The following is an 18927-nucleotide window of genomic DNA, read 5'->3' as shown; positions in this document are numbered from 1 at the left end:
TTGGTTTCTGAACTGGTCCCGAGGATGAAGCGCTCATTAGATACAATTCAAAGTCATAGTAAATGATCCACACCTGTCCCAAAATTTAATGGGTCCTTCCCTGGCCCAGGCCTCATCCCTCCAGTCCCATCAGTTCCAGTACTTTTTGTCTAAACCTGCTGACAAACAAACAAATGAACAGACAGACACGGGGTGAAAACATAATCTCCTTGGTGGAGGTAATAATATCTATTGAACAGCACATATAGCTGAAATACTCAGAAACATCTCTCCTGGGAAAAAACTAAGCTGATGTTCATTATCTAATATTTCAAACAAACAAACCTAAGAAAATGTATAACCCAAGGATGCTTTGCTTATGAGTTGATGTGAACCCCCTGTCATTACCTCACCTGTCCAAAAGATGGCAGTGTGATGCAAAGAAAAAACAAACAAACAATGGTTTTCAAAGTTTGTAGGTTTATTTCCTCATACTTTTTTTTAAATAAACAAGTAGAAGAGCTGACCCATACATATCCCACTCATTACCTTTCTTCTCAAAATATACTATTGGCAAAAAACAATCGCACTGTAAACAGAGACTGACTGTCACCTTGACCGTTACTGGACAGAGCAGCGCAATGACCGGTAAAATGAAATAAGAGCTTTCCATGATGTCCACAGTAACAGGAGCTGACTCCATCATGAAGGAACATTTGAGAAATGTGTTAGAGATGCAAAAATCTCTACCAACCAGGCTGGAACACACAGCTCAAGCTGCTTTGATTGAGGACAGTCTGATAAGGTACAGTAGGTTTCCGTGAAAGATGTGCTCCTTTTAAGAAACAGGCTTTTGCTTCTCGTGTGTACAAAGCCGGTTACCAAGGATACAACACTAATCTTGAGGTGACTTTAAATACTTTCATCTCATATTAAAAGAAATCTACATATGGGGACATGAAAATTCCCAGTAACTCACAGTAAGGGACGCCTCCTCCACCAGATACTGTACATCCAGAAAAATGACAGATGGATGATATTAGAGGATTCTACAAAAACCCCAGATTACATTCAATTACAAGGTTGTTTAACATCCAAGGCCAATGTTCATAATCATCATTTCTTCCTCCAATATCTGCACCTCACAACTACAGTTAGGGTTAGGGATCGTTGTTATGAGACCAGCTGGTGAACACTGCGGAGCATTTAGCAGATATTTCCCTCAGGAATTGGTAGAGACCAAACTTGGAGCTAAAAGAGAGGGAATATTAGACTTGTATTCACCAGGTGGAAAGAAACACAAATTAATGATAACGTTGCTCCAAAACTTCTAGATGAGTAAATAAGAAACTGTTTGCCAAATTCAGCAAATCAACTTAGTGGCAAAAAACACTACTTTCTGAACTGGCACTCAACGTTGGCACTAGACGTTACCCGTGATGCACAAGAGTCCACTATGGAGATACTGGACTGGAAATGCAGTATGGAGTAGTCTGCAGATTGGTCAGGAGAAAAATGACTCTTAGAAAGAGCTGAGGAGGTTGTACAGCAGGTTGTCAGGAAGGCCTGTCCTTGTGTAACATGAAAGCCCTTATAGATTTTAATTGAACGTTCAAGGGAGATGAAAATTCATGTAAAATTGAAGAAGGATTTAAGGCTACGTAGCAGGACCAATTAATCATTTAGAGAAATTATACCTAAACGCTGAAGTCTTCATTTGATAGTGCAAATTTGTAAGTTTGGTCCATGGACTTAACATTATCAAAAAAACACTGCGATCCTTGTAGGAATGGACCGAGAGAGACAGTCTTTCATGGATGTCATGTGTTTGCAGCTTCACCTCTGATTGGTTGGGATGATGATACATTCACTGTCACCCAGCTGAACAGGTGGTTTTTAGTAATCTGGTTCCAGTTCACTTAGATTTGGAGTAGAGTATCGTCGACATACAGAAGCATACATATGTTTATGTACTTTCATTTTTCGAAATATTTTGTGCAGTTTTAGCTGTGCTCTTTACTGCGTTAGATCCAGGGAAGATGTTGATATTTTGGCTGATAAATTAGACTCCCTACTGTAGTGTTTATGTCGTACCTTCATTATTTGGATCGATCACCCGTTAGCTCAACACCATCCTCTCACCACAGGACTGCTTCTTGTCAACGAACACAAATCTTATTTCAGAAAGTCTCAAAAACCAAAACCATATCATACTGTATATTAAAAGATCACCCAGCATTAGTTTGTTTTTATCAAGAGCATAAATGTAACAAACATCCACATTTTCTGGCAGTGACAGCTAGAAGACTAGAAAAATATAGAAAATAGCAAGAAAAATAAAACATAATGGTCCCAGTAACTCCACCCAGTAACTCAATCATCCTGTTCCTGTTGGCAGTTGTTGTTTGTTTTTGTTTGTTTAAACAAACAAAAACAAACAAAAAAACAGCTGTGCTCTTTTTGCAGGATTTTTGGGGTATTCCATATAAAAATAAAACATGTACTTTTTCTTCCTTTAAATATAAAAGAAAATATATGATGGAAATACGAAAGAGGAGGAGTTTTCCGTTGTCGTAGAAACTTAGAAAAATGAAGGCGACTAGTGAGCCTCGTCTCCTCCGCCACGCTGAGGTCTCTGTTGATTGGTTGATATAAGGCACGTATGACTACCGTCTCCCTTCGCTTTAGTCCGCTTTGTGTCACAGTACAAACACCATCGAAAACACTGACTCCATCCTCGTCAGACGGGCTGCAGGGCCGAGAGTTTCACCGCCTGGTCAGAGAAAAGAGGACAGAAGTGGAAAGTGTCAGATCGTACAACGTAAAACCAGCAGAGGAGAGGGAGTGAGAAATTTCTCAGTTCTGTGCTAAAAATGTGAGAATTTGAGAGGAAGTCTGGTCAGTGAATCCTCCACCGGTGAACGAGGACTCCCGATTTGGTGCATCTGTCAAAGTTAAACAGTTTCCCCCCGTTCTGTTAGTGTGGTGAGAATTAAATGTGACAGGCCACAGAAAATACAAACAAACAAAGCAAAAATAAAACCTAATTCACCACTTACCTCCTGTGTCTGTCCATCGTTTCATTTGTCTGTGTTTTGAGATTTCTGTCTCTGAGATTTTTGCTTCAGTGAATTAAATGTAGTTTTTGTTAAAAGAAAATCACAGTAACATCTTTTTTTCCAAGAAACAATGTCTCCATTACTCTAGATAAATTATTGATATTGGGACTATTTCTTCAGTAGAAAGTAGTTCCAGATAGAGACATTTCCTAACCAATGTGTTTACTTAAGAGTGAAAGAGAGGTTAGAATCTATCGTTTAAATGATTAAAACGTCACAGAAATATAAACTAACATCAGTTACTTATATACTTCATTAAATTGCAGGTGTGAGGGAACTGCCACTTTCAGTTCTCTGGAGACTGAAAAGGTCATATCAATGATAAATGTGGTTTGTTAGATTAGGGCTGGGGTTAAGGTCTCCCCATTAATCGCTTCACGCCAAACAAGATTTGATTGGTAACTGACAACATCATCATCATCATCATCATCATCTTCCACCACCAACAACCCAGTTCAACCCAACTGATGCTTGATCAAAGTGAAGCTGGCGAGTTTGTCCAGCAGGAGGTTTCTGCAGATTGTTTTCCCGACAGTAGAGGGAGCTGTTGCACCCACATCTTTTTATTTTTTTATTTTAATACTCCGAGAAGTGAGGGAGGTGAGTTTCAAATATTTCAGTTCAATAACTTAAGGCACCTGCTGGACACACTGTCAGAGAAGAAGAAGAATTAACCGTAGGTGTCTTTTTTTAATGAAATCAGTTGTTGTTCTGGAGTCAGTTCTCTACTCACTCAGGACAGTAGAGTTGGAACGCGGCCCTATCTCAACAACAGACTAGACTGTAGGAGAGGAGACAAGGTGACGAGGTTAGTGTTGGAATGCAGGGAGAAGATGGCGATCAGTGTTGGAGGACATGTCAGCGGTAACGAGCGCGTACCTTCTGGCGGCTGGTCATCCAGCTGCGGATGGTCGGCACGAGGACGGAGCCGAGCAGGATCTGAGCCGGGTGGTAGATCAACAGGGGGACCGAGATCAGAGAGAGGTGCTCGTAGCCCGCAAACACGATCTTCAGCATGGGGATACCTGCGCAGAGATTGGAGTGCACAGGAAGAGAGAAGACGCTCTGATTGGTGGAGTTTAATCACTAAGACGTCTGGATAAAAGTCTGGCAGCTAAATGTGAATCCGGGTCGTAACCAGGATATTTTTAGAAATACTGAAGTTTATGTTCGTCTAAATTCACCCCACTCATCACCTCCCTAAAGATTCTTACACTTGCCACCCAAAAACAGTCTCTTAAATCTTTGTTATATCTGATTATTATTTATTTTGTCACTTTTCTAAGTGAGGGTTTAAAAAGTTTTCTCCTCACTGACGAGATTCAAAAAGTCAAACCTCAAATTCCTCAAAACAACAAAGAGGACATGACGTTAGTTTCTGTGTTTTCATTTCTCTTCATGCTCCATATTTAAAAAAGGAAAAGATGACGGAAGTTTATTTCCTGATCCTGTTAGAGGCGTAAGTGTGTGTGTGTGTGTGCGTGCGTGCGTGCGTGTGTGTGCGTGTGTGTGCGTGCGTGTGTGCGTGTGTGTGTGTGTGCGCGTGCGTGTGTCTACCCAGAGTCAGTGATTTGTGTGTGGAGCAGAACACGATGGCGACGGTGTCTGCAGGGCTGAATCCTGAACCCGACCTGTGGAGGAAATAAAGATTATTACTGACGACATTTGTTTTTGTTTCTAAATCAACTTGTTTCTGTGAAAAGTCCGTCGGCTGCTGCAGCACTTTACTGCCAGTAGGAAAAGTTTGCTTCACACTTGCTTGACAGCCGGATGAACTGATGGAAAACAGAGGAGCAGACTCACCTGGTAGAAAAGGCAAATGTGAGCAGCATGAAGCTCAGCTGGATGGAGAAAACTGCAGAGAACGAGAGAGAGATTTCACTTCAGTCTCAAACTTATATTTACCTCTTTAGCCTGTAGAACTTCTGCTAGACTCATGACAGAGCTGTTCTCCTCTTCATTTAGACTAAAACTATTCAGTCAGTTAATATTAGACCTGTTATAATCCTGTTGTTTGTATCTCACAGCCACAACTTTCTATTTCTGTTATTTTATCTTCGTTTTCCAAATTTATTTATTTCAACAAATGTATTTGCCTTTAAAAGTGACGTATTCACATGAGAGCAACATGTGAAACTGACATGAGGTGCATTTCTGAAAAGTTTAAACACACACACACACACACACACACGCTGTACTGAATGATGAGGACGACCAGCAGCAGGCTGGTGGGGTCCAGCTCGATGTTGGGGTTACTGAAGGTGTCACAGAAGGTGGTGTAGATGATCATGAGGAGGACGGCGCTGCTGACGGCGCCGAACGGAGGTTTTCTCCGCTCGAGGAACTCCCTGAGGAAACTTCGACACACCTGCAAACACACACAGATTTACGCTGCAGACATGTTCATCACATACAGACGTGTCTCTCTCTGTACGACCCTCACACCGACTCCTACCTGACCCAGGATCAGAGGCACCACGACGGTCATGAAGAGCTGAGAGAAGATGGAGGAGAAGGGAACGGAGGACGAAGAGCCGAGCTGGAGGAGGAGGAGGGTTTTCATTACTGATGTATTAATGTACAAAAAGTATTTTAATATTGTAGCTGGTGGAGGGGAAGATGTTTTAATCTTCATCTAAAATGTATTAAATTTTATAAATATATTCAGTAAAGTAACTAGTAACTACAGCTGTTGGATACATGTAGTAAAACGTAGAGGTACACAGTAGTTTAAGTGAATTGAGACATGTGATACAGGTTAGGTTACAGCTCGTCGCACTGACGCCAGGTGGTAACAACACACCAGTTACTGCAGGTTAGAGGTGAACACGGAGTCACAGTGTGTGTGTTAAAACTCAGCAGGTCCGACTTACAAACAGCAGCAGCAGCACGGGAGTCACGATGATTCCCTGCAGAACACAAAGACACGATTACAGCCTGGACTCCCCGCAGAGCTCACACTCACGTTTCATTACTGTTGGACTCGTTAAAGGGAAATTACACTTTCATCACGTTCACAAAAACACACACAGCGACCCTGAAACCTACAGATCAAACCCACGTCTTACCAAGAAGCTTCCAAACGCTGAGTTGAAGATGGCAGCAGCCTGGAAGCACACACACACACACATACAGGTCACCATGACAACAACATGCCAACACACTGCTTATTATTTGTTATTACTCCATTTGTCAAACACTGGAGGATAATAAGCTGCCAACATGTGAGTGTGTTACCTCGTTGCCTCCGACAGCCTTGGTGAGAATAACAGCCGAGGAGACCGGAGGGGGCATGCAGCTCACCGTCTGTAACCTAGGCAACCACAACACCAGGACGGAGAGGAAGAGGAGGATGAAGAAGAATCTGTCTGTACCTGTGAGGACTTTTTATTCTCCTCCGTCAGTCAAGACGTCAGAGGTGAGTGTGTGGAGCTGACACATGAGGTTAGCTTAGCTTAGCTTAGCTTTACAAACTGATTAGAACAATGTAAAAGTCATTATAATATAATAAATAATGATTAAAACATCTAATTATCAGTCATCGGTTCCTGCTGAAATGTTTCCACTGTGACATTATTTCAAATAAAAACTGGTCACATGACTCGCGAGCCGCCTCTTTTCCCGCCTTTTCCATCTGACTAACGTGGTTCCTCCTCGCCTCCTCTGAGAATCCTTGGAGGGATCTGAACATCCTCAGTGAGGGTGGACCTCCATCAGTGAAGCTGCTTCCTCCTGTCTCTTAATTAGTCTTTGATTGCAAAGCGCCCCCATGTGGTGTGGAGAGTCATTACACCACAGTTTCTTAGTTCATGGATAATGTTGATTTTAAGGGGAAACTGATAATCACACTGGACGTCTGTTCAACACACACACACACACACACACACACACACACACACACACACACACACACACACACACACACACACAGAGAGCAGTGTCTGTACTGGCAATGAATGTGGGTCTTTCAGTCTGTACATAACTCAGCCTTGAGGTACAGTGAGGCAGGGACTTGAATAAAGGATGGCATTCACACACACACACACACACACACACACACACACACACACACACACACACACACACACACACACACACACACACACACACTTCCTACCCTCTGAGCAGCCATTGGTCGATGGATGTCAGTGCCAGCAGTCTGAGCAGCAGCCAGACAGCCAGCGGGAAGAAGATCAGCGTGAAGGACTGAACGAACAGGTGAAGGCGAACGTGGAGCAGCGCACTGGTCAACTCCTACAGAATAAAACACCTCCGTCAGACTGGCAGGGATCTGAATGAATCAGTGGAGTATTTGTATGTTTAGTGACAGGCGGAGGATCGCGGTGTCAGTCGCTCTCTCACCTCGGTTTTCAGCGACAGGCCGCTGTTGAAGAAAATGAGCGAGACGGCGACGTACGCTATGGTGATCTCTGGCTTCAGAGGACCTGAGAGAGAGGGAGGAACACAAGTTTATTTACTACTGAAACCATGGCAACAGTCCAATCTTACACTGTCCAACTGCAGCAACATGCTAAGCACACATGAACGTCATGACAGTAAAAAAAAATCAGTAAAAAGATAATTTCGACACGTGAGCTGTAAATTATTATAACGCTAAATGGGAAATTTCATTGATGAATTTGATTTAAAACTGAAAGCAGCAGCAGCCAAGACACAATTTAATTAAGGAAGCACTTGGCTGCAACATCTGCTCTTTAAAGCAGGAGTTTCCAAGTAGCACCTGAAGGCAACACCCTAACAGTAGCAGCAGGGAGCTTATCTTATCGACAGGATAAGATGTGGAGGTGTGAGTGAGTGCTCTTATCAGTTCAGGGAATGGCTGAGTTCTCTCAGTGAAACATCACTTTAACTTCATCACAACTTCCATTTCCTCCTAAACCCCGTATTGCCACTTCCGGTGGGTCACACGTGATTAAATCCACAGCCAGGTTTAATTATGAGTAAATAAAAACATATGATGTGAGCCAATCGTGGCCGCGCACACGGGAGCGAGGAGTGGTGAGTGACATCCAACCGAGGCTTGCTGACATTACTGCTCCTGAATGCAACGTGTCACTACAGCGCCAGGTAGGGGGGAGACACGCACACACACACGCACGCACGCACACACACACACACACGCACACACACACACACTGTGAGGGAGAGTCTACTCGCTCCAATCGGCGTCACTTCTTCTTATATAATTAATAACGAATCCCCTTTTAGAAAATATGGGAATTTACAATTGTCTCGCTTTTGCACAAACATACCCATTAATTATCACATTCATTTATACAGTATCATAATCAATAACATTCAATCTTTATTTCGGCATACGTCATGTACACCAGGTAATCCATGATTATTCAGAAATTACACTTTAAGGTTCAGTTTTCTCTCAGTTCCTACAGCCCGTCGTCCCTGGCGCGATGGGAGAAAAGCTGAAAGTATAAAAGTTGGCCGTTTACATAAAGTAAAACGCGGGCTAGAGAAACACTCTCGTGCCGATGTGCTCAGTGGCTCCTAGCGGTTAATTTAAGGTCTGAAGTTTATCTCTACGTCATTGTGTGCGACCATGAGCCGGGAGTAAAGATAAAGATGGGAAGCTCTTTCCAAGCCTGGCACCAACATGCCATCAGTAGCCGCCGTTGTGAGTTACTTTAACACGGATCCAGGTGTTTGTCACGCGGTTGTTTCCACATACAGACGTGTTTAAGGACTTTAGTGAACTTCAGTTGAGGTTCAACACTGAGCGGCTCCAAACTCCGACACACTCACCTCCTCTGACACCGACGCTGGGCTGCAGTTTGGCCGATAAGATGACCAGCACTATCCCGATGATGAACCATTCCTTCCGTATCCTCGCCAGGAGGCCCATCGTTCAGCCGCGGGGTTCACCGGTTCACCCCGCCGGCCCCCCCGTCACACCAGCGGGACCCAAGTTTTACAACTCCTCCGCTGCTGCTCCGGAGGTTTTGCTGTCAGAAAACACAAGCAGAACAACCGGAGCCTTTTCCGGACACATGGGCCTCAGCGAGGCCGTAAAGACCGAAGGAGAGGCGCGGCAGATTTTTTAAATTACCGTATTAGAGGTAACATGAATAATACAGGTACAATACCGCAAATGAAGCACAGGAAACACAGGTGATGTATAGAGAGATATATAGAAAATATATGTGTTTGGGTGATTTTCTACCTATGTAATAATGCTATGTATGCTTTTTAAAACAAATAAATGACAAACATTCAAATGAGCTATTTTGACAAATAAGTAAATAAATGAACTGAAAATGTTTTTATTTTATATTTATATATTATAAATATGATGTTTATTTTATATTTATCAAATATCAAAATATATTTGATATTTATCAAATAAATACTGACTACTAAAGAATATGAACAAATAAAATTTAATGTGATTAAAACACAAGCTGTACAAGTTTTACATAAAGTTGGAATAATAATAGTTGTTGAACCTGAGAAGAGAACAGTTCACAGTTCAACTTCAGCATCATGGTTTTTATTAGCTGTAATGGAGTTCCTGTTTGATGAGATATTTAGACCTTCATCCTCCTCCTCCTCTTCGTCGTTTCCTCTGCTCTGCTGACGGACAGCAGGAGTGGCCGCCTGCTCTTCTGTTTGTCCACATGGTTTATAAACCTGTTTATTAGCTAATTATCGTACAAACAGGAGCTGTGATCTGGTGCTGCCATTTCCAGCTTTACATCATTTAGAGCTGTTAACTGTCATGCTGCGTTCATGTGCTTGGGAGAAAGTCTGACATGTCATACTTCCAGCCGACCAGACTCTCCCCCCAGGTTTCTGTTCATCTCCCAACTCCATGGTATCAAATAAAGGCAAAGATTGAAACATGAGCTTTTAAATTGGGCCTGTTCTCAGCTTTGTGACATGTCTTTCATATATTATATACATATATATATATTATATCAGAACACTCTGATTCTCTGTTGGATAGCTTGAGAAACACTTTCTGACGCTGAATTGGGGGAAGCTGTGTCCGACCATTTCTGTGCCTACACACTGTTATCTCCATATTTAAACAATACCCCCCCCCCACACACACACACACACACACACACACACACACAAATGTGGACCTCACGGTGGCGCTAGAGGAAAAGTCAGGAGGATTAATCTACTGGGAAACAGATATCTATACCAAATGTCATGGCACTCCATCCAGTAGATGTTGAGATATCTCTGGTCCAATGTGGTGGATTCACAGCAACAGTGAAACCCGGGGGAAAACTGAACTTGTTATTGAAATTGTTGAAATGTTTTTTTGATTGAAATGTGTTTGAACTGAGCCGAGTATTAAGAGTAATCTCGTAATCGGTTTGTTTGTTTTCTCTTACCCAGAGTCAGACGAGATCAGTGATCAATGCCTTTCTTTTATCAACATGTGTTAGTCTGCAGATTAGCTGGGATTAGCTCAGATCATGGGGAGAATGGGATTAGGTGACGCTCCTCTCCAACAGGAGGAAATACAGGTTTACACGTCTCTTGTGTATTTATTAAGTCACTAATTTGACTGTTAACAAGGGAATGAGATTATATCAAACACATTTACAGAATATGATTTATTCAATATATGAAACAGCTGTCATTAGAGGTGTGTTTTAGGAATAAAGGAGAATGTATTGGTCTTACTGGTGTTCACCAGCATCATTGTCTGATAAGGAGTTAGTACCAGCAGCAGGATCTGTAGAGTCTGGACTGAACTCCTCACATCCTCTGGTCTCTTTCCAGGCCACCAGTCGTCGCAGGGCCGTGGGCGTGGCCGACTTCACGTCAGCGCTGTATTTTCTGATCAGGCAGCGAGCGCGAGCGCTGCCCACCAACACCTGGTCCACACAGAGCCAGAAACAGACAGATGAACGGCTGGTAACATAAATCAGGAGCTAGTGGACGCTGGATAAACTCTGGCACTGAAGACAAAAAAAATCTCATTACAAGGTCTATTAGTAGCTGTTCTGGAGCTTTCAATCATTTCACACGATTTTCTGCTAGATTGTGTTCTCATCTATTTCCAAGATCGAGAATACACATCCAATACACATCACATCTACCACAATGTTTATCTGTAGTTAGGCACATGTGTCTGTATGACGTCTGTTAAATAAACAGGTAAATAAATAAATGAAATTTACCTCCAGAACAGCCACTAAATGGACGTTGTAGATACTTTGTTGTGGGAAATCCAATGACAAGAGTGATGGTATGAAATGTGACAGTAGTAATGTTTCTGTATGAACCAGCAGCTGTGACACAGTGTGAAGAGACATTTAAAAACATGAACCTGTGCTTTCTGCAGCAGAGCCAAGTCTTCTATGTTACAGGCAACTTCATAACCCTGAAGGAAGAACTCACAAGCTCTCTCGAACTGACCCTGGAGAGAGAGAGAGGGAGAGAGAGAGAGAGGGAGGGAGAGAGAGAGAGAGGGAGAGAGAGAGAGAGAGAGAGGGAGGGAGAGACGAGAGGAGAGAGAGAGGGAGAGGCACAGAGAGATGAGATATATAGAGGCTGGAGATGAGCAGAGAGAGAGAGAGAGAAGAGGGACGATAGAGAGAGAGAGAGAGAGGGAGGGAGAGAGAGAGGGAGAGAGAGAGGGAGAGAGAGAGAGGGAGGGGAAGAGGGAGAGAGACCAAAGAAAGTTGTTGTATTTGAGAGAAATCATCATAATCACTGCTAAAATATTCAGTTTTATTGGTTAATAATCACTTGTATCACTGTGTGTGTGTGTGTGTGTGTGTGTGTGTGTGTGTGTGTGGGAGATACCATTTTCAAGTAGATGTTGCCCAGACACATGTAGGCGTCCACCAGGTTGCGTTGCAGTCCATTGCTTTGAGTGATGTCGACTAACTTCTCCAGACACTGGACAGTGTCATCTATTTGTCCCCCACTGTCTCACACACACACACACACACACACACACACACACACACACACACACACACACACACACACACACACACACACACACACACACACATTTACACAAGAATCTGGGATACTGTTGAATGTACACTTCTTATTTCTCAAAGCTGCTGACCACAGGTTCAGGTGTGTGTGTGTGTGTGTGTGTGTGTGTGTGTGTGTGTGTGTGTGTGTGTGTGTATACCTCTCCATAGACTTGGCCATAGCCTTGTACGCCTTCACCAATCCGTCTGCATCCTGCAGTGTGCCGTAAATCTGCATGCAAGTGCTGAAGAACTGGACACACAGTTTTATTGCTGAATAAAAATGTAATTACATCCTTTTAAAATTAAATCTGGTGATACTGTGTTTTCCTTATTGTCAGTAAACGTCACAATCACATACAAAAATGAAGTGTATAGTGTGTGTATCACAGCCTGCTGTGTCTTATTCCTCTGAGCTGTAGATAATAATAACTGAGAAACACATCAGTGCACACACACACACACACACACACACACACACACACACACACACACACACACACACACACACACACACACACGTACCTTTTTGGCCGTGTCATGGTCTCCTGCGCGCTGATAGGCCGCTCCCAGTCGATAGGTGGCCTCCCCTTGGATCTGTTTGTCTTCAGCTGAAACAGACAGAGTAACTTCACAGCTCTTCTGTCCTATTGTGTTGTGATTATAGGTTTTGTTATCAATGTACCCTGGTACATTCCATTCACTTTAACAATTGATCAGTCAAAGCAATAAAAATAGTACATCATTTATCATCACTCTAACTTTGCTTATTTTATATTTACAGCCATCTCAATGTCTAATACGACAGTCCAGCAGTTAAACCTAATTCATAAAGGTTGTAATGTTCAGCTTAGCTCATGCTGCATCACACTGTTTCTATTATCATGTCCAACACATTTCTACACCGCTCTGTATAATCCAACATGAATTAACAACAGCACAAGCTACATCCTCCGACATTACTACAGAATGATTATTATTACAGGGGTGTTCCTAATAAACTGACACCTGAGAGGATGAAGTCGACCGCTGGCACACGCTGACTGCTTCCACCTACACTCAGTGGCTATGTTGTAGCCCTTGTGGAGCAGCTTCAGGGCCTCTTCGTAGTTTGCAGCGTCCAGCGGAGCATCAGCGAGCTGGTTGTAGATGCCCCACAGTGTCTGGCAAGCCTGGAGCTTCAGGGGCCGACCGGCGGAGTCCAGCCAGCCGCCTTCTTCAGCCTGCTTGACGCACAGCTCCGCCTGATGCATCGCCTGCTGCAGCTCTCCTGCAAGATGGACAGGACTCTCCTGAATCAGCTTTATTCCATGTTGTTTCATCTTAAACTTCCATAATCACGTGTGTGTGTGTGTGTGTGTGTGTGGTGTCCACCTCACAGCAGGTAGAGCTCAGCCATGCAGGCCCGGGCTTCGGTGGCTGGTCTCGAGCGCCCCCCTTGCTTTCTGTCTGCACAGCTGTGGTAGAAGTGCAAACTCAGCCACAGATCCTCGGGAGCCGTGAAGTACCGAGCCAACAACAGGCGCTGCTCACACACCATGGACCAGGAGCCTACACACACACACACACACACACACACACACACACACACACACACACACTGTATGGAAAAATCTGCTAGCCCAGTACGTCATTATATCGTAAATGAAAATACTTAAATTCACAGTTGACTTTCTTATTCACATGTCAACATATTAATCTGACTCCTAATTTAAATCTCACCATAAGAAGTCACACTGAATCTTGGCGGATGCCAGAAGGAGGAAGCATGTATTTAAGTGGAAACTCAACACATTTTATCAGTTAGCACAAACCTTTATCAGAAACTACATGTGCATGTGTTTGTCTTATTTTCTATTGATACAAACTGAATAGAATCAAATTGTATATGTGTGTGTGTACCGATCCTTTCAGCCTCCTCGGCCCGGTTCAGGTGCCGCCTCATGGTCTCCAGTTTATCGCTCTGTTCCTCCAGTGGAGTCTGAAGCCTGAGAGCTGAACCAGGTTCAGCCGCCTCCCTCCACTCCTGCTCAGATTTCAGCAAAGAGAAAACCTCGGAGAACGACCTGAGAGAGAGGAAAGACAGAATTATAACAACATACAACTTCACAATGAATAAATGAGAAATCAATGTAGCAACACAACACTACATGAATGTATCTGCACATTAATCTACAACTGAAAGCTGCTTCATATAGTTCATACCTCCTCAAAAATCCAACACCACTGCCACCATGATCACAGATACAATGAAAACAGACGGGGACAGAGATACCTGTGGTAACCTTCTTGAAGCATCTTCACACAGATGTTCTGTTTCAGACTGTTTCTGGACCTGGAGAAAACAAAATGTCACAAAATTGTGGTGAAATATCGAAAGAGTGACACTAAAACTTTCACTGAAACGTCTGCTGAGAGTCTTGATTTCTGTTCTCTGTGAGTTATTCTGCTTGTTTGGCAGCAGAGGGCGCTCAAACCTTTCTACTCTATGACTACCAGCCAGTTCACAGCTGCAGTAAGTCAGATTGTAGTGTAGATACCCAGGTACCCAGTGTTCAGTTTCATAAAATTCTGATTCTTGTTACTGAAAATTGGACAAAATAAAGCTTTAACCCTCAATCATCCATCTCCTTTTTGACTCTGATCTGTCTAGATTAAAATAAACGGGCTAGTTTCAATTGTCAGCCTTTTGCAACAAATTTGAAGATAAAATCTTCAAGTTTTACTAGATTGATGGATACCATGCTGCTTTGAAGTTACGGCGACAGCATCGCTTTAAGGTTTCAGCTCTGTCGTGCATTGTATCTGGATTATTTCTGAGGGCGTTTATGTAACTTTTCCTATCAGGTGAGAATAAAGCAGAGTAGAGCAGGGCTTTAATGGCTTCCAGCCAGCAATCAAAAATGATGAATACAGCAATGGACAGGTTAATGTCAAGGTCACTGTTTTCATCATCACTATCCAGAGAGAGCAGTGATGAGAAGTCGTCCCGTCACATTCACAGCTACTAACTAGTAAAAATCCACCTGGTTACCATGGAGACTGAACTCACTGTGCAACTTCTTCCTTGGAGAGGATGTGAGCTGGTTTATCTGATACTGATCTAGTTTGGAGACACACACACACACACACACACACACACACACACACACACACACACACACACACACACACAAAACGTACCTTTACTCAAATACTGCCCTTGACAATTTTGAATAAGAAACATGTTTTTACCAAGAATAATAAAAATACAGTGTGAGTATCAACACTGAGTCAATGCTTGTCCACTTCTTTTTGAACACACCTGATCTGATACTGAGAACTTCTCTTCCATTTGTTGCTGTTGGTGGTAATGTCTGGTAGAAATGACGCGGTGCGCTTCCGTGTCTCAGCGGTGTCCATCTTCTCCTGTCAGTCAAACATGGGGCACACAAACACTTACTATATCTGAGTCCTGCTGGATTTGCTTTGTTTTTATGTTTAATAGTCATTTCCAGGCAGCAGATGGCAGCACAACCTTGCAACCTCTGATTTGTTGTTAAATTTACAGGTTGTGTTATTTACATGCTTTGTTGTTTTCTGTAATTAATTTTTATTTTTTGCTGTGTCCTATTTGCTGCTCCAGTTGAATAAAAACAAAGTAAAAATAACTGAATGAGTTACTAGTTACAGGTCAGCAATTGGTACTAAAACTACTCTCTTCTTACAGTCTGAGGCAGCTGTGAAATGATCTGAGCTCTTACCTGGGAAAAATCCATCTGCTGATGAAGACTGACAGATATGGTTGAAATCTCTGGAAACTGGAAAATGAAAATTGAAGGTTGAGAATGAAATATAATACTTAACTTTTAACCCAACATGGAGTCCTAACGTATATGTCAAAGCAACTACAGAGATAAAAGCTAGTAAATATAGCTTGAGTTTTACCACACTGTGAAATTAATAAGTTAAGGACAACATCCTTCTGTGTTGAAGAGAAGCTAACCTAAAACTAAGTTAGCTTGGCTAAAGTTAAGCTAGCAGTTTACCGTTACAACTCACTCAAAACAGACGTTACAACGTTTACAAATATTATTCTTGAAGTAAAACCTGTATTTAAACGCGTTTTTATTTTTCTAATGACACTACGTTCAGTTACAAGCTTTAAAAAGAATCGAAAACATACACAAACAATGACAGAAATGTGAACATACCGAAGCTGAAAACAAAACTTTAGCAGTTTGCAGCCTTTCACCGTCACCATGACAACACCGGAAAGGCCGCGTACCAACACTGGTAACAGCTAAACCCCGAGCTGCGGGGTGGGTTCCATTCAGAGATAACTTAACCTTATTTTCCCCCTTTAACAGAGACATTAAACCCTCAGGACCTCCTTCATTTTGTACTGTGCTGTTTGTTTGGTCAGACTACACTTCCCAGAATGCCTAGTACTACAGGTACGTGCATAATTTTACATTATCCCATATGTCCACGTATATTACTTAACTAGACAACACACTTTATAACCTGCTACATCATTTATATCTTGGTATACCTAATGGCATTTCTTATTTTTGTTGAACAGCTGTTTCTCTTGTTAAATTTGTTCATGTAAATTATACATTTATTTTGTTATTTGTTCATTTCTCTATTAAGTTCTCTTGAATATTTAATTTTCAAGATGGCTGCTCGCTCCTCAACTCCAGGACAGCCTCCCACAGCATGTCAGATAAATGAAATCAGTGCACATCTCTAAAAAGCATCTTGCTTGATTTTAAAACATTTGCTTTGTGGGTTATTTATTTATTTATATTTACATATTTTCTTCCCTGTATTTTCTACCTCCCTATTTCCCCTTTTCTTTCTCCTGTAAAGTCTGTGGAATCCTCTGTCATATATATTGTTATTAAACAAAGTTTGCTCGCTCTTTACACTCCATCAGTCATATTTTTTACTCTTCAGCAATTCAACCTTAAATGAGACAGAGTGGTCCAATGAGAGACTCATTATCTTTTGCATGGGCACCCTGTGTATATAGGACAAGAAGAAGTTGCAAAATTAAATATAGAAAAGTGACACTTAAATGAAGGATAATGGTAAAGGGATAACAAAGAGTCTAAATACAACAATATGAAGGGCTAGCTGTATGTTAACAGCATCTGCATGAGAAATAAAAATTTCCTGTTGGGTTAATACAAAACACACACTTTTTTTTTCAGATGTTTGACATGTTCGGAGTAAAACTTTTCCATCTCACCACAGCTGGGATGGAAACTGTGTCATGCTCGCTCTGTGGTGGTGGACGTGTTCCTCCTCTTCAAAGAGCCGCAGAGTTTCTAATAAAGTTTCATGCTCAGGGTGGAAATCAGCAGCAGCTGAGACAGAGAGCCCGTTTCCTGTCTTTCTTTGTTGCCTGTTTTCACCCAGTCTCTGGGTCTGATTTGGTTTGTTCTTCTCATTCTAATTGGCTCCAAGTGTAATTTGTTCATTAACCAGCGTCGCTTTTGAAGAGAAAAGTGGGAATTAAAATCATGGTTTTTACATGAACATCAACTGTTGTGCACAGCAGTCAGTCTGACACCAGCTACTGTGGGTCTGTTTCTACTGCAAATAAAAACATTTATCAAATTAGTCTTTACAGTTACAATATATATTTAGTTTTATCTCTGCAATAAAGTCAGGAAATAGTCAAATAAATCTAATTTAATTACCAAAATAAAACTTTCTGAACCTGCACCAGACATAATGTGACAGTAAGATGGCATTTAGTGATGTACTGATAACAAAGGAGGAGAAGAAGATAAAGTGATGTAAACAGAGGCTTTGCAACTGTCTCAGGGTGTTACATTCAAATGTACTATCCACTGATGCCTTGCTCAAGGGCTCCAAGCCTTGGATGTTGTATTATTGCTCGTGTGTGTGTGTGTGTGTGTGTGTGTGTGTCTCAGAGAGATCCCATTATGTGTCTGCATGGTTCAAGTCACGTAGATCCTTCATTTGTTTATCTCTGTGTTTACTGTAACAAACAGCGTACACACACACACACATGCACGCGCACGCACGCACGCACACACACACACATGCACCCACACATGCATGCACGCACGCACGCACACACACTGATGGCCCACATACTGTATCTCCACAAGGATAACACAGACTTCTTTGTAAAACCAACTTTAGCTTTGACATTGACTGAATATCAACTGTCTGTGGTTAAAGGTCAGATAGATAGAGAGATAGATAGATAGATAGAGAGATAGAGAGATAGATAGATAGATAACATCCACAGGTTTGGTTCAGACTAATATACACGTGACACAGACGTATAAACACAATATTTATTGCACGTGTTGTTGCCACGAACACGTTCCCTTCAGGAACAACACGGGCTGCGTGTCACTGACAGATGTTTAAACCTCTGTATCGTCACAGCAGATCACTGATGGTGGTGGGAAAGCTCCAGGATCATCTCAGAAAACAAAACAATTCGGTTTCCTGGAGGAGACTTTCAGCATGTCCATGTTTTTCTTGTTAGTAAACAATAGTAAATTATATCATTTTTTTTTATTGGGAAGAGATCTTGGAAAAAAACAAGCAAATCTTGTGCAATGTGCAAATTCAAGCATTCTTTGAAGCTGCTATAGTCTATGTTTATATATCGAACCCAGTGTTTTAGCATCTTTCAGCTTCTTGTTTTGGTTTAAAGGCTAAAACTTTACTGTTTTGGTTCATTCACTGCTCTCACAGCGTCGTGTTTGCTTCACCTAGCAGCTGTAAATCCAGCTAAAATCCCGCTGTACACTACCTGCTCAGTGCTAAACAGCAGCATCCAGCCGGTGAGCATTTAGCATGTAGCAGCT

General features: G+C 42.1%; 2 protein-coding genes and 1 long non-coding RNA gene across 4 annotated transcripts; all 3 read right to left on the bottom strand.

The window, feature by feature from the left end:
- Window positions 1–439: 439 nt before the first annotated feature.
- Window positions 440–9217, bottom strand: slc10a7 (solute carrier family 10 member 7). 2 transcript variants are annotated; one of them, XM_022769617.1, is made up of 13 exons: window positions 8880–9216; window positions 7461–7543; window positions 7216–7352; window positions 6336–6411; window positions 6167–6205; window positions 5972–6007; window positions 5554–5637; window positions 5301–5466; window positions 4902–4953; window positions 4656–4729; window positions 3978–4123; window positions 3832–3879; window positions 440–2752 (listed from the first exon to the last, which is right to left on the bottom strand). In XM_022769617.1, the coding sequence occupies exons 1-12, from the start codon at window positions 8977–8979 to the stop codon at window positions 3859–3861; spliced, it is 1014 nt and encodes a 337-aa protein (XP_022625338.1). In that variant the 5' UTR covers window positions 8980–9216; the 3' UTR covers window positions 440–2752; window positions 3832–3858. The 2 variants fall into 2 exon arrangements, with proteins under 2 accessions (XP_022625338.1, XP_022625337.1); XM_022769616.1 differs by lacking the exon at window positions 3832–3879 and having other exon boundaries at window positions 8880–9217.
- Window positions 9218–10736: 1519 nt separating this feature from the next.
- Window positions 10737–14030, bottom strand: ttc29 (tetratricopeptide repeat domain 29). Its single transcript, XM_022769640.1, has 7 exons — window positions 13988–14030; window positions 13143–13355; window positions 12611–12696; window positions 12247–12338; window positions 11904–12027; window positions 11425–11514; window positions 10737–10969 (listed from the first exon to the last, which is right to left on the bottom strand). The coding sequence occupies exons 1-7, from the start codon at window positions 14028–14030 to the stop codon at window positions 10772–10774; spliced, it is 846 nt and encodes a 281-aa protein (XP_022625361.1). The 3' UTR covers window positions 10737–10771.
- A 68-nt stretch (window positions 14031–14098) lies between these two features.
- On the bottom strand, window positions 14099–15190 carry LOC111239716. Its single transcript, XR_002665882.1, has 3 exons — window positions 15138–15190; window positions 14361–14420; window positions 14099–14151 (listed from the first exon to the last, which is right to left on the bottom strand). It is a non-coding gene; the product is annotated as an uncharacterized LOC111239716 (long non-coding RNA).
- Window positions 15191–18927: the final 3737 nt, after the last annotated feature.

The sequence above is a fragment of the Seriola dumerili genome, unplaced genomic scaffold, assembly GCF_002260705.1.
Source record: "Seriola dumerili isolate Sdu_G_001 unplaced genomic scaffold, Sdu_1.0 BDQW01004229.1, whole genome shotgun sequence".
Lineage (NCBI taxonomy): Eukaryota > Metazoa > Chordata > Actinopteri > Carangiformes > Carangidae > Seriola > Seriola dumerili.
This window is presented reverse-complemented; position numbering and strand designations above follow the sequence as displayed.